The sequence below is a fragment of the Narcine bancroftii genome, chromosome 3 (genome assembly GCF_036971445.1).
Source record: "Narcine bancroftii isolate sNarBan1 chromosome 3, sNarBan1.hap1, whole genome shotgun sequence".
Taxonomy (NCBI): domain Eukaryota; kingdom Metazoa; phylum Chordata; class Chondrichthyes; order Torpediniformes; family Narcinidae; genus Narcine; species Narcine bancroftii.
In genome coordinates, this window is record NC_091471.1 from 177,236,353 (window position 1) to 177,251,795 (window position 15,443).

The following is a 15,443-nucleotide window of genomic DNA, read 5'->3' on the forward strand; positions in this document are numbered from 1 at the left end:
TCTCAGTTCGGATCTTTGAGCTCAAGTTTATCGGGTGGAAATTGCGTTGGATCCAACAATAAAGAATAAGATGATCTGTCGACAGTGCATGGAACGAGAGGAGACTATGATTTAATACACAAAAAGTGTTGGAGAAACTCAGGAGGATCCGAACTCGCAGGTAAAGATAAGATAACGAACCTTTCGGGCTTGAGCCCTTTGCCCAGGTATGAACAATAAGGCAGGCACCTGCATGCAAAGGTGGGGAGAGGAAGCAGGGAGAGCAAGCAGAACAGGCCAAAATGAGGAGGGCAGGAGAGAAAAGCTGAGAATTGATTGGGGAAGGGGGTAACTGTGATCACAGAGTTGGGGGAGAGAGGGGGAGCGGAGACGACGAGGACATTGTAATATCAGCATGGACCAGTCGGGCCGAATGGCCTTTGCTCCACATTTACAACGCTGCTCCATTGAGCACTTATCATACTGCGAATCCAGGGGCTGCCCTGACCGTACCTGTGTTGACCATCCACGTTCTCCAGGGAGACGGTGACCGGCACGGTCTCAATGAAGGAGGCCGACTCTTGGGTCGCCGGGCAGCTGTTGAAGGCCGACATATCGCCGCCACTTCCTCTCTCTCCTCGAGCACCAGACACTAACTCCGACCTGCCAACAGATGCCACTTTCCTGCACAACTGGGCCGAGAAGGGCGACACCGAAATATCGGGCCGCGGTTGAGCTTGCGAGACCTGGGAGCCGGAGTTGTGACTGGTCTCCATCGCCTCCAGGTCCATGTTGGAGCGGCAGAGACGACCCAGCGGTGGCGGGTGGAACTGCAGTTGGAGCCCGGAGTCGGCGATCGCGCATGCGTATCATGTCTTAAAATGGCCGATCAAGTCGCGTCTTGCCTGGGTGCTGGGACTCAACGTGCACGATTGGCTGAAGCAGCATCTGGGGCAGAGCCGGCGGCTGACATCACGGCCGTTGGGTTGTGATCGCTCCACCAATCAGGTTGGCGTCGTCTTGGCAGGATCAGCAAGGCTGCAGCAGTCAGTGTTGGAGTGGAGGTTCTGCGGTGCTAGGGGAGATGGAGCCGGAGCATCTGGCAGTACCGCAGCAGGGTAAATCACAGCTCAATGCTGCTACTGGAGATGTGCCCAAGGATATGTCAGACGCTGCAGACCTTACGGGAGCGGCAACCAAGGATGGTCAGTATTTGCGCCCTGTTTCTCTCGGTCCAGCTCCGACGACAGTTGGCCGACCCAAATGTGGAGAAATTGACACTATTTTGCCAGTGCATCGAAGTCCCAAATGTAACAACCAGAATATTTACACTATGAGGATCAGAAAACAACGTTTGCTTGACAAATCTTTATTGCATGTGGGCGGTGAAAGGTGTCTGGGAAAAGGTGTGGTGCACTTTAAATTATTTACCCATGCAGCATTTACTGTTCAACCCATGATCTGGACACTGAATCAACTCTATTTTACCTAAATCTTTTGCTTGCAGATATAATCATTACTCCATGTATTATTAATATATTGCATTATTATCTAATATAAAGTGGGCGATTGAAAGTGAGTCATGCACATGAGAAAACCCAGAGATTAAAAGAAAATCACACTGTAGATGCTGTAATCTGAAACGAAAGGATAGGAAGAATTGGATGCTTTTTTTTTAAAGATTGATGAAATTTGCTCAATCTGAATAATGCTAATTGGTTAAAAATTCAGGGAATCATCCCTAAATAATGAATTCTCATTGCACTTATAATAAAGTTATAATTTTTATAATTAAAAAATGGGAATTGTACATAGTTACTTTTTGACTATATACAATTTTTGTTATCGTTGGGAATAATAAAAGCTATGCCAAAGCTGATCAGAACAAAGAACTGTTTTGCAAGGTTGAACAGGCCATAGGAGAATTTATATCAGTTTGGTCAACGAATTTAACAGAAAACCTTATTCTTATTGCATATTCACTCAAACTGCATCTTCCCACTGATGATCCTGCTCAGTTTAAACAAATTTGCTTTCTAATCTTATTAGTTTGTATTTTTGCAGTATTAATTTGCTTACAAAGTTCTGAGGAGATCAAAGTGGTTGCAGAATTAGTTCTCACCAAGCAAGGCACAATCCAAATTGCTTGCATGCCTTCACAGTATTTTTGTTTGTTCAGGTTTTGTGGAGATTCCAATGATATGACTCACTGGCAGTAAAATGAATCCCAATATGTCCATGAAAAGCTAAGTAAGCTCTTCTATTTGTGCTCTGCTGAATGTATTTGACTTCTTTCTCTGTCACATACTCTGTCTTATTAATGCAAGTGCATAAAATTGTTTGATTCAAACCATGCATTTTTAATATTGATGCAGTTCATTTTGTTTCTTGTGGTTAAAGATTACACTGGACTTGAAAACATCGAGATGCATCCACAACAGTATAACTGCACCATGTCAAGTCACCTTTATTTATTGTTCATAACATGCTCGTCAAGATGAGATAGCATTTCTCCAGGACCACAGAGTATATTTACATAAATAAGGTAGAATAGAAGTTAAACACATTAAAATATTAAGACTTATACAGTAACACTTCATGGTACCCTATCCCCAAAGGTTCTGGGAGTTCAGGATGTAAGGGCCCAAGTGCTTCAATACCTCCTACTAGATGGCAGAAGGGAGAACAATTTACTTGAGGGGTATATGAGTCCTTCACAATGTTTATTGCTTTTCACCTGCATCCTGTGTCCTTCGTGGTAGGAAGAAAGCCCCCAGTGATCTTTTCCACTGATTTCACTGTCCTCTGCAAGGTCTTGTGGTCCAAGAAGGTACAGCTTCCAAAGAAGGTAGCAATGCAGTTGCACAGGATCCTACCAATACATCCTCTATAGAATGTAGTGAGGATGGAGGGTGGGAGATGAAATTTCCTCAGCCTTTGCAGGAAGTAGAGGTGCTTCTGGGCTTTCTTGGCTATGGAACTGGTGTTAAGGGACCATGTGAGGTTCTCCCCCAAGTGCATGCCAAGGAACTTGATACTCTTTATGACCTCAATGGTCAGCGAAGTATGGCCCCCCCCGCCCCGGCCCTTCTTGAAGTGGACAACCATCTCTTTTGTTTTTTTACATTCAGATACAGGTTGGCTGTGCACCAGACGGTTAGCGACTGCACCTCATCTCTGTACGCTAACTCGTCATTCTTATTGATCAAGTCCACCACAGTCAGTGTCGTCACTGTTACGAGCCCAAAGGACCCCAAAACCCAGCAGCAATAGACATTCACCAAGACAAGTGGCTTTCAAAACAAAAGTTATTTTTAATCAACTTCAAACATGAAAAGAGAGTCAAACATTAACTTAACTCTATACTTCACTAACCCAAATTAACCCCCTTCTAATTCCAAGCGCATGTTATGCAATGTGTGTGTAAATTCAAGAAGAGTGCTGTGGTTCACAGTTCAATCTCACTTCTCCTTCTTCCAAGTTCTCTGGTTGCAGGCAATCACCATACTGTGCACAGAATTTAACATGTATTAAGTTCACCAGGCTTGGTGCTTGAAAGGTAAATGTTTACCGCTCAGGAAGGTTCTTGTAGAGTTTGCAGAGAGAGATATTTGTTGCTCCAGGATTTCCACAACTGAGGTACCACCACTAGTCACCTCAGGGTCTCGCTGATGAAACTTGCCTCATCAGGGTCTTCTAGATGGTAACCTCTTTCTTCAAGCTACCACAGAGTTCCATTCTTTCCTCTATTTCAAGAGAAACATCAGATAGATAGCACTTCCAGCCATCTACTGCTCTGGAACTTGCTTTCATCAGTTTCAAACAGTTTTCCCTGGATTACACTTTTCAGTTACTTATCAGTATCCCACACACTGACTGACTGAGCTGTTAACTCAACACTCTCTCTCCTCCAATTGAAACTCCAAAGAGAGCATGTGACTCGTGTCTTGCAAAACTCCCACCTTCTCCAGCAAAACAACAGTTCTTTCTTCTGCTCCCATCTGTTGTTAGATAAACAAAATCCAGGAGTGACCTTTCTGTGATTACTTTGAAAGGGTACTGATAGACAACATGACTCCAGCAAGACAATGGTCAAGCATTTTATGAAGTCAGTTCAATTAACACCTACGTGTGAAAGGTGCTTATATTCTTCAGAGATCTTGCAATGTGAATTCTTTAGTCTTTCAAATAAGATCTGTTTTAAAATGTGTGTATGTATGTGACCTATTCTAAATCTTATAAATTATCCCCAAATAATATTATTGTTACATCGGCAAACTTGATGTGGTTAGAGATGATAAATATCAAACGATCTTCTTCTTTCTTCTTAATTGGCTTGGCTTCGCGGACGAAGATTTATGGAGGGGGTAAAAGTCCACGTCAGCTGCAGGCTCATTTGTGGCTGACAAGTCCGATGCAGGACAGGCAGACACGGTTGCAGCGGCTGCAGGGGAAAATTGGTTGGTTGGGGTTGGGTGTTGGGATAGATGAATAAATATTCACAGAGGAAGTTAGAGCAAGGGAAAAAAAAGTGTTTCCATTGTGCATAAAGATCTTTTGGTGATCCTGGAAAAGTTTAAGGTAGTTAGGTGAGGTTCAGGAGAAGTCTGATAGCTCTTTAGAGGGGGAGGTGGGTGGTCAGGGGAAGAACTGTTCTCGAACTGGAAGTGCTGCACTCTTCAACTTTTTGTTCTTTCTGTGAGAGGAGACTGTGGCCAATCCCTCTTTCGTGCAAGTACTGCTGTACTTTTGCACTCATGAATGCAGCACCCCTGTCTGTGTGTATATAGTTTGGGTATCCAAATATGCTGAAGATGGGTTGGAGGCATTTTATAACAGTGGCTGCTGATACATCAGAACACTATTCCACCATGACCCTCGCCGTCTCTGTCCTCGGATGCATGTGTGTGCTGGTCATCCCCGGATTCCATTCCTTAGGAAGAATCTCCAGGTGGTCAGGAATGCACGTTGGAGCAGAAGCAGCTTCCATCCTAGTAGCTATGATATTAGTTTATTAAGTTGTACTGACAATATCCACACGAGCAGTGCAAGTATAAAACAGCTTTAATAAACTAATATGTACATTAAGAGGTCTTGTCTCTCTGCAAGACACACCTGGAAGGATAGACTGTAGCTCTGGACTGCTTTATGTACAAGGTCACCAGGATGACCCCTGGTGACGTAGTGGTGTAATTACATATCACCAAAATCTAACTACATGTACAACCCAAAAAAAACAGCATTTCTCTAGACCCAGTACATACAATACACAGTGCATAATAATCACACAAGACATAATTCTAAATATAAATATTTTAGGATGATTTTCTCAGTTAACAGATGGTGCTCATCAATCTCCACCTTCTGGAACAAACCTGGCAGTCTTGATTTTGATGCTTATGTACCTGCTTCAAGATGATAGTGAGTCAAAAATGCTGTGTGCTTGATGGAAAGGGTCTTCTACAATTTGAGCCGTTTTTAGCAAAGATCCCAGTAAATATCATCAATGGAGGAAAGGGAGACAAGACCCCAGATCTTCTTGGCTGCTTTAATGATCCCTATATCGACTTCCAGTTTGATGCTTTGCTGGTACCGTAGCACGCAATAATGCAGCCAGGCAGGACGATCTCAATTATGCTCCTGTAAAAGGTTGTCTAGATGGGGGACAATAGCCTTTCCCTCTCCAACCTCTGCCAATTGAAGACATGGCATGGTCCTTCGATCTCCCTTTCCTAAGGTTCACAATAAGCTTCTTGCTGACATTGAGAGCAAGATTGTACTTTTGGCATGACACAATCTCCATCCTATATTCTGATTCATTACCCATGTACAGTAAAGCTCAACAAATATTGTAAGAACCATTTGATTAAATAAGTTATAAGTTATTTGGTTGTGGGTTCAGTTTTCTGTTTCCTAGCCAATCTTGTGTTGACATCAAAGCATTTCCTTGAGCACCATGAGCTCAGTAAACTTTGTGGATTCTTGTCAATTTCTCAAAATCTAAGTTAATCTGTGAATAGTTTTATTTATGGAAGTGTTCTGCTTGCTTTTTAATTGCTCAATTATCCTGTTTGGTGGATTGATCAGCGTCTAATCTGGTCTCCATTAGCTTTTCTCTGACAATACCTCGCACAAATCTTGATAACTCCCAGCTAACAGAAGTCAGAGTGAACAATTTTTTTTGCTGCTTGAATTTCCTCCATAATTTGCATCTATAGCAAAATTCATTGCTTTTCCACAAGAGAAGCAGGACTGGTATGATGGGGGTAATCAGAGTAAGGAGCTAATGAACTGCCCATATAAGGCATTACTGTGTTGGAAGGTCTACCACTCCTCGAGAGAAAAAAAAACTGTTCTACAGTCACCTGAAAGCAGAAAATCCATGGCCTAATGAATGAATGGAGTGGAAAGATCACTGAGCTCAGCAACTTGCTGACACAACAAGAAGAATACCTCAATGTTGTTAAATACTCATGGCTATACTCCACTGAGTGCCAAGAACAGGGGTCAATTTTCAGAACTTTGGTGGTTAGGCTTTGCAAGATAGGATGCCTAAATTAAACTAAGACTCTGCTGCTAGGGCATGATATATGACCTATTTTTTGCAGTCTCCTTAACAGTATCTTTTCAGATACTGTAGTATCTACTTCCGCCATTATTCCTAGCAGTCTGTCTAAAGCACCTACCATTCTCTGTGAAAAGAAAAACTTTCACTTCACATCCCCACCTGAAAAGCCTGCCTTCTAGTATGTGATAATTTTGTTCTGTGAAAAAGATTGTAGCCGTCTGCACTATCAGTGCTTCTGATCATTTTATAATTTTTTATCAGGCCTCCCCTTAATTTTTGATGATTCAAAGAAAACAACCCAAGTATGTCCAACCTCTTCCCATAGCTCATACCATGTAATCCAGGCAGTATCCTGGTAAATCTTTTCTGTACCCTTTGCATGGGCTCAATCAGAGCTCCGGGCCATCATCAATTTTCTTTCTGAGCATATGAGAGGCTAGGTTGTACATGTACCATCTGTAAGATAAAGATCCATGACTAACCTGACCCACAATTCAGTAACACCCTCTGATGGTAAAGATTCATGCCAAAAAATTCAGACCACTTCTCATATCATGGGAGATGCTTCCCAGCAAGGATCAATATCTATAATGCAGTTTTCAATTGTTTTCAACTGCCAGCAAAACCTTTTATCACCAATATCAGTGTTGTTTCCCAAGCCAACATCTGTAGCAATTAAGCCTGAATTTCGCTGAGTTTGCTTCGTTGGACAGGTCATGCCATTCACGTGCCTTAAAACTACATTATTCCAAGTTTTGTGCTGGGAACAGATTAACAGGCAAACAAAATAAATTATTCAAAGCCTCATTTGAGGAGAGAAAGTCTCATCAGTCATCTCATAATCCACAAAATTATGCTAATTAAACTAAGTAGTTTTTTGATCCACCGTGTTGTTTATCCATTCACTCACATCCTCACATATTCTTTTCACTTGTGTTTTAAGGGAAACTTTGTTTTTTATGCTTTCTACTGAAATGTCTATTTGAAGTTCAGCTACTAAGTAAAAAAAAACCAAACTTGAATGTATTGACAGTACATACATGATACCACATGCATCCCTGAGATTCTTTTTCCTGCGGGCCTGGCAGAATTTCAACATATTGGTAGTGCAAAAAACTGTACTCAAAAAAAAATATGTATACAGAAGAGAGAAATGTAAACAAAAATAAATGTAAACTGTGCAAAGCAGAAAAAACATAACTATTCAGTCATAAATAACATGCAAAGTAATAGTCCTTAAATGAGTCTCTGCTAAAGTTTGTTGTTGAGGTGTCTGATGGTGGAGGCAACTGTTCCTGAACCTGGTGGTACAGGTCTTGTGGCATCTATACCTCTTTCTTGATGGCAGCAGTGAGAGCAGAGCATACCCTGGGTGGTGTGGATCCTTGATGTATGCTGCTGCTCTCTGATGCCAGCATTCCATGTATATTTTCTCGATGGTGGGGAGAGTTTTGCCTGTGATGTACTGGGATGTGTCCACTATATTTTGCAGGGATTTCAGCTGAGAGGTACTGGTGCTCCCATACCAGGTTGTGATGCAGCTGTCAGCACACTTTCCACTACACGTGTACAAGCTTGCCAAGGCGTCAGATGTAATTCCAAACCTTCACAAACTCATGAGGAAGTCGAGGCACTGTCATGTTTTTTCAGGATGACATAAGTGTGTTGGGTCCAGGAAATGTTCTCTGAGATAGTGGCTCACAGGAATTTATATTTGCTCACCCTCTCCACCTCTGATTTCCCCCTATGATCACTGGATTGTACACCTCTGGCTTTCCTTTCCTGAAGTAATTGAGTACAAGGTTGTTGTTGGTACATCATTCAGCCAAGTTTTCAATCTCCTTCCTGTACACTGACTCATTACCCTCTTTAAACAACCAACCCACTACCATGGTATTGTTGGCAAATTTGTAGATGGTGTTATTGTTGTTCCAAGCAACACAGTCGTAGGTGTAAAGTGAGTAGAGCAGGTGAGTAAGAACACAGCCCTGTGGTGCTCTGATACTAATGGAAATTGTGGAGGAGATGTTCTCACCAATCTTCTCTGATTGCAATTTGGAGGTGAGGAAATCCATGATTCAATTACACAGTGGTGTGTTAACTCCCTGGTCTTGGAGTTTGCTGAATAAGTTCTAAGAGGATTATGGTGTTAAATGACAAACTTGATAAAAAGCATCCTGATGTATACATCTTTGCTGTCCAGGGCTTTGTGAGGAGCCAGTGAAATGGCATCCACTGTAGACCTGTTACTACGCTAGTCGAACTGGAATGTATCTCACTGCTCAGACAGGAGCTGATATGCTGACAGGGTGGCACAGTTGGCGTAGTGGTTAGAGAAATGTCTTTACAGCACCAGCGATTTGAACCGGATCAGGGTTCATTTCCAACCCTGTCTGTAAGGAGTTTGTCCATTCTCCCCATGTCTGTGTGGGTTTTCTCTGCGGTCTCCAGATATCTCCCACCTTTCAAAACAGACCGGGGTTGTCAGTTAATGGGTTGTAAATTGGGTGGCATGGACTCGTGGGCTAATATGGCCTGTTTCTGTGCTGTATGTCTTTTTTTTTAAAACACCAGCTTCTCAAAACATTTCATCACCTTCCTTGAAGTGAAAAAAATTGCAGTGTATTGTCATCATTCACTACTGACTCAAGTTAATCCACGATTTGCAACTAGATCTCCTGATTAGAGAGCATCTTTGCAATCTGGTATGCTTTGTTTAACTTGTTTTTAATACATGCCCAACCTCAGATTGAAGAAAGCTAAAAAAATATATGAAATTAATGTGATTCTGTTGATCTGTTATTTTTCTTCAGTGAAACCAGTAAATGAGGAACAAGAGCCATCAATAGAGGAACAAAAACAGAAAGCTGGAGCTGGTGATGCAACAGCACAGACTGAGGTACAATTAGAACTTTGCCCAAAGAAAGTTAGTAATCCAGATAGATTTAGTAAATAACTATAATCTTTTTGTAATTAATATTGACATACTTTACAAAAATTGAAAAGAAAGGGAAGAGTCAAACATTTATGATTATGGAGTTATCCATGCGGCTTGAATTTCACCTATCAATCATAATTTTAGAGTTCCAATTTCACTCTGTCAATGGATTGGGCATCAGTGCTCGTGATGGACTTGAGAGATGTTCTACCTTCTGCAGCCTTCGGCTTTCCTGGGTACTTGAATTTTCAAACCAAGGTGTGATGCAACCACAGTTCACCTGTGAAAATTTGATCGAGCATTAGACAACAAGCCAAATGCCGTAGGACCATAGAAAATAAAGGCATCGGTGCATCTTTTTCACAGTTGCCTTAATTTGTTGGCTCCAGGAGAGGTCCTCCAATGCTCCCAGAACTTTAAGATACTAGCCATCTGCCATTGAAGACTGGTGCATGGCCCTGCCACCTCCCCTTCCAAAAGAACACAAAATTAATAATAAATTGAGAGCAAGATTCTTGTTTGGCACCTCACAACCAGCCTCAATCACTATCCTATATTCATCATTACCCATTTTTTGGCCAACAACAGTGGTACTTTCAGCAAGCTTATCAATTGCATTGTCATCTAATATGGCAACACAATCTCGAAATAGAGCAGAGGACTAAGTGCACAACCTTGAGGTGTCTCTGTTGTGACGATCAGCAAGGAGGAGGTGGTTGCCAATCCATGCTGATTGGTATATGTCATTGTGAGGAAGTCCAGGATCCCTGAGTTTGATTATTAGTTTTACTTGAATGATGGTGTTAAGTGCCGAGCTGTATCAATGAACAACAGCCTGATGTTGTGATCTAACGCTGAGTGGAGGGCAGTAAAATGGCACCTGCTGTTGACCTGTTAAGTCAGTAGGCTCATTGAAATGGGTCCAAGTCCTTCCCCAGACAGGAATTGATTAGGTACTGCACTACCTCTCCAGGCACCATCATTATGGATAGAAGCAGGTGGTCATTGAGGCAGGTCCCCTTGTTCTTACTGAGTGCTGGTATGATGGCTGTCCACCTGAAGCACACCTGAGGTGTGGACTTCAGAGCATTGCAACGAGAGGTTGAAAATATCTGCAAAAACTCCAGTTGGTTGGTCCTCACATTAACAGCAGCAATAGTTGGGTATCATGAAGTGCAACTAAATCAAAATCAACAATTACGTTTAGAAAAATGAAAGCTTCCCCTTCATGATACATAACCTCCCAATCCTCCTGAGGTATATCATAAGATAAATCACTTTCCTATTTATTTCTAGATTTCTCTAAATTTGGTTTATCCATACCATCTTGTAATAACACATACATATTAGAAATAAAACCCTTTTTTTAATGTATGATAAATCAAAAACTCAAACTTTGTTAATTCAGGTAGTTTCATTTCCTTTCCATTTTTGTCCCTTATCAAAGCTTGAACTTGATAGTACACAAATAAGAATTGTTTCTTATTGAAATAATTAAAATCGTATTCCAAATTTTTCTCTGTCGATTAAAAGAAAAAATGGTCCTTCTTCAAAACAATCCTGAATCACTTTTATACCCTCAGAATGCCATACCTTTAAATACCTATAATTCATAGAAAATATTATTCATTATTTTGATATTATGGAGTTTGAATTGATAACTTACCCCTCATACCTATAACTAAATTCCTTTTATTCCAAACCCCTAATATATGTTTTAATACTGGCATATTATATCCCTGTAATAAACAGGAATTCCACTTAAATATAAACTGATGAACCTGAAATTCAGAAATACAAGCTAATTCAACTTCAGCCCAACTAGGGGATTGCATAATATTCATCATTCTATTAACAAACTTTAATTGTGCAGCTTCATAATAATTTTGAAAATGAGGTAGTTGAAGTCCTCCTAAAGCACATTTCCACATCAATTTCTGTAATGCTACTCTCACTAACTTTCCCTTCCATAAAAATTTCCTCACCACCATATTCAAATATTGAAAAAATACTTTTGGGAGTGAACATGGGATTGACTGAAATAGATATTGAATATGTGGAAAGATATTCATCTTAATACAATTTACCAGACTTATCAATGTTAACGGAAGATCTTTTCACTTAATCAAATCCATCTTAATCTTTTTCAATAACAGTACATAATTTAATTTATATAAAGATTGATCATTCACATCCACAATTACTCCTAAATATTTAATTTTATCAGACCATCATAATTTCATAATCTATTTACACTCATCATAATTCCCATCCAAAATTGGTAATATTTCACTTTTGTTCCAATTTACTTTATACCCAGATAACACACCAAATTGTTCCAAGCATTTTTGTAAATGTTTCAAAGATTGTTCTGGATGTGTCAAATAAATCAATACATCATCAGGAAATAAATTAATCATCTGAAATTTTTATCCTTTTAATATGATCATTTTGTCTTATTGCACCAAATAAGGTTGGTGACAATGGACAACCTTGGCATGTTGGTCATGCTAAATGAAATGGCAAAGAAGTTTGGCCATTCGTCACCACCCTAGCAACTGGATTTTTATATAATGCATTAACCCAACCAGTAAAAAAAAATCCAAAATTAAATTTCTCCAACACCTTAAATAAAAAATTCCACTCAACCTGATCAAATGCTTTTTCCACGTCAAGCACGACAACCAACGTTATCAATCTAAGAATATTATCGAAAGCATAGCTATTCTTAATAAAACCTGCTTGATCAACATGTACTAACTGAGGCAAATATTTAGCAAGTCTGTTTGCTAAAATTTAGGTATTTTATAATCTACATTTAATAAAGAAATTGGTTGATATGAAGTCACATTCAACGGAACTCTATCTTTCTTTGCTTAATATAAGATATAGTTTGGTTAATTATAATTTTTCACATCAATTGTATTTGACTCCTGAGAAATTGAAGAAATATGGATTTAGTAATTCGGGCTGATGTTTTAGATGTGGATTACATACTGGAACATTTTTACATGCAGTTTGCTTTTATGATAAAGTTCAGCCATTTTGGAAAAAAAATTAGTGTATTTTTTTTAAAAATTATTTAAGATTAAATTACCATTTTACTGTTTCACTGACTGGTTTGGGTTTGGATAAGTTTCAGATAGCTTTTGTTCGTTTAGCAATATCAGTGTTAAGAAAATGTGTTGTGATTACTTGGAAATATAATGTAGAAGTTACTATAGTTCGTTGGCATAATGAATTGAGATCTTGCATATATATGGAAAAAATAACATATAATTTGCATGAAAATTATTTTTTATTTGTTCAGATGTGGTCACCTTATTTGGAATGTATGGGTTTAGAAATATTTTAAATATTGTATAGTTTAGTTGGTAATTATTTGATATGGGTTTTTTTTTAGCTCCCCTTGCGAGGGGGGGGGGAGAGGGTGTGTGTTTTTTTTAGTGTTTAGTTTACTTTGTTTTTGTTTTTATATATTATGTAATTTGAAAATCTTAAAAAGTTTTTTTTAAAACCACTGAACCCATTAGATCCTGCAAATAAGAGATTGATCAGAAGACCTAAGAAAGCAATGTGCAGAATTCTGAAAGTAAGGTGAATGAAAATTAAATTTTGCGTCCTGTGCACAAATTGTTGGCATAGAGGTTTGTCAGTCAGAAAAGTAAAGAAGCCATATTTTTTCCAGACCCTTCTTAAGATTTTTTTTACAAAAAACCTAACTCAAATGTATTACATTCCTGGCACAGCTGGTTTAAAGCAACTGTTATGCTATCTCAGTTTCAATTACATGATTTGAATACTCCTGGTCTTGTGGGAGTTAACTATTGATTCCATTAAGGAATGGTCTTGTTTTGTGTACATTTCTGTTTAAAATATTTTGGCTGGTTTAACATTATCATCATTGCAGTAAGTACTGCATTATCAGAGGTGCAGCATTTCACAAGAAGTTGGACCCAAACCTTGGTATTAATTTCCATGTTGACAGGAGAATTCAAGGGACTTTGGCAGGTGTAATATTACACAAAATTGACTTCAGTCTGCCACAAGGCAGACAAAGATTCATCAGCAGTAGAAATTGTCCAGCGCCCCTTACAGTCAGAGAAATAGAAACAAAAGAGAGCCCTCCCAGAGTCACTGAATGTCCCTGGATATGTCTCCAGCATTTCTGCAACCACACAGACCAGTGCAAACCATTGACAACCTGAGTTCCCGATCAAAACCTCTGACCTAATCAGGAAGCCTTCAGTGTCCTTGGCCCTCTCTCACATCCTGGTTCCAATACCTAGTACCCTTCAGCTGGACTCGAGCCAGACTCCAGCAGTCTGCAGTCCTTTGACTGTAGTCACCTGCAGCCTCCTTGGGTTCCTTGCTTCAGATCACCAACAGTATGCGTTCTTCAGTTTCAGATCCCCTCACTGGTCCACCACAGTGGTCACCTTCCCATAGAGTCATCTGCTCTGCTTATCCTTAAACGGGAGTGTTCTTCCCATTTTCTCTGTGCTAGACCTCTACTTCCCCAGAGTCTGTAACCTGTTGGGACTGCTGCAGGACACAAGTGGCACCATCTTGGACCCAGACCCCACAGTTGCAGGATTTTAAAATATGCCAGCGTCCACTCCTTTCATAGGCTCTTCAAAGCCTATACAAAGCTGTCAGTCATTTGACTGAGCAGTAGAGCCCTGGACAGGAGTGTTGTGTCTCCTCTCCCTGTGGATCTACACCAACAGCACGACTGCTAATTGCATCAGCTCCGACTGCTTTTGTCTTGATGTCCTAGTTAACAAGTTCATTTTAATTAAAACAAAATGGCACAATATTATATACAATGTTCATTCTTTCTGGTTGGAGATTCTTTTGCAACATTTTTATTGATATCAATTTAAACAGTGTAAACTCTTAGCCATGTCCAAGAGGATCTTTTGGAGCACCAGCCTTGATAGTGTTACAACTCTCAGTCCCCTTGCTTGCTTGATTCTGTGACAATCTGCCACAGTGTGCTTGGAAAGCAGACACTGGAAGCATTCGTGCTTGCATAGATGGGACAGAGATGGAAAGGATTTTGTACCTTCAAGTTCTTTAGACTCCGCATGTCAGAGAACCTCTCCTGGACCCTACACATCGAGGCAACTATGAAGAAGGGACACCAATGCCTCAACTTTCAAAGATGTCTGAAGATGTTTGGCATGTCATTGAATATTCTATCAAACTTCCACAGATGCCCTGTGGAATGCATTCTGATTGGCTGCATCACAGCCTGGTTTGGTAAATGGAGTGCCCAGATATGCAGAAGGTAGCAAATATGGCCATCCATGACAGGATCCAACCTCCTGTCCATTGAAGTAATCTCTGTGAACTGTGGCCTCAAGAAAGCAGCCAACATCATAAAGGACTTCCATGACTGTGATCACAACCTCTTTTTGCTGCTACCATCAGGAAGAAGGTACAGAAGCCCAAGTCCAGCTCCTCTGGGTTCAAAACATTTTTTCCCCCATTAGGAACCTCCCTTTGCTACCTTGATCACAAACTACTCCAGGACCACACACAGACCTGACTGCAACATTGAAATCCCATGTTATTTCTTGGTCTATTGCAACTGAATATTATTGCCTACCTTGTCTATTTATTATCTTTTTATTCTGTTTTGTAATTTAATGTATACTATAGGATCTTTAGTTTACAAAGTACCTGACAGCAGCAAACAAGAATTTCAATGTACATGTGTATATTAACAATAAACTTATCATTATTAGTGAATATAGGAGAATAGTTTGGATTTCTTAAAGCTGGGTGTGAGGAAGCAATGTCAAGATTGCTGCGGGAGTCTCTGGACCTATGATATGCTTCAAAGAATATCAATAAGGTAGACGTGATACAGAGAAGATTTACTAAAATATTGCCTGGATTGCAGTATCTAGAATACAAAGAAAGATTGAGTAGACTGGGAGTGTAGAAGGT

General features: G+C 40.0%; 2 protein-coding genes across 6 annotated transcripts in view; one reads left to right on the forward strand and one right to left on the reverse strand.

The window, feature by feature from the left end:
* The window catches only part of LOC138757888 (SWI/SNF-related matrix-associated actin-dependent regulator of chromatin subfamily E member 1-like), a 64,729-nt gene extending 63,920 nt beyond the window's left edge, over positions 1 to 809 (reverse strand). For 2 of the 3 annotated variants that reach the window (XM_069925957.1, XM_069925956.1), the window contains exon 1: positions 493 to 809. In XM_069925957.1, coding sequence (XP_069782058.1) covers positions 493 to 770 — 278 coding nt within the window. In that variant the 5' untranslated portion in view covers positions 771 to 809. The remainder of the gene's footprint in view (positions 1 to 492) is intronic. The other variant, XM_069925958.1, reaches the window with a different exon arrangement.
* A 103-nt stretch (positions 810 to 912) lies between these two features.
* The window catches only part of wfs1b (Wolfram syndrome 1b (wolframin)), a 42,317-nt gene continuing 27,786 nt past the window's right edge, over positions 913 to 15,443 (forward strand). For 2 of the 3 annotated variants that reach the window (XM_069925959.1, XM_069925961.1), the window contains exons 1-2: positions 913 to 1,184; positions 9,361 to 9,446. In XM_069925959.1, coding sequence (XP_069782060.1) covers positions 1,064 to 1,184; positions 9,361 to 9,446 — 207 coding nt within the window. In that variant the 5' untranslated portion in view covers positions 913 to 1,063. Of the gene's footprint in view, positions 1,185 to 2,158; positions 2,230 to 9,360; positions 9,447 to 15,443 lie in introns of all 3 variants that reach the window. The other variant, XM_069925960.1, reaches the window with a different exon arrangement.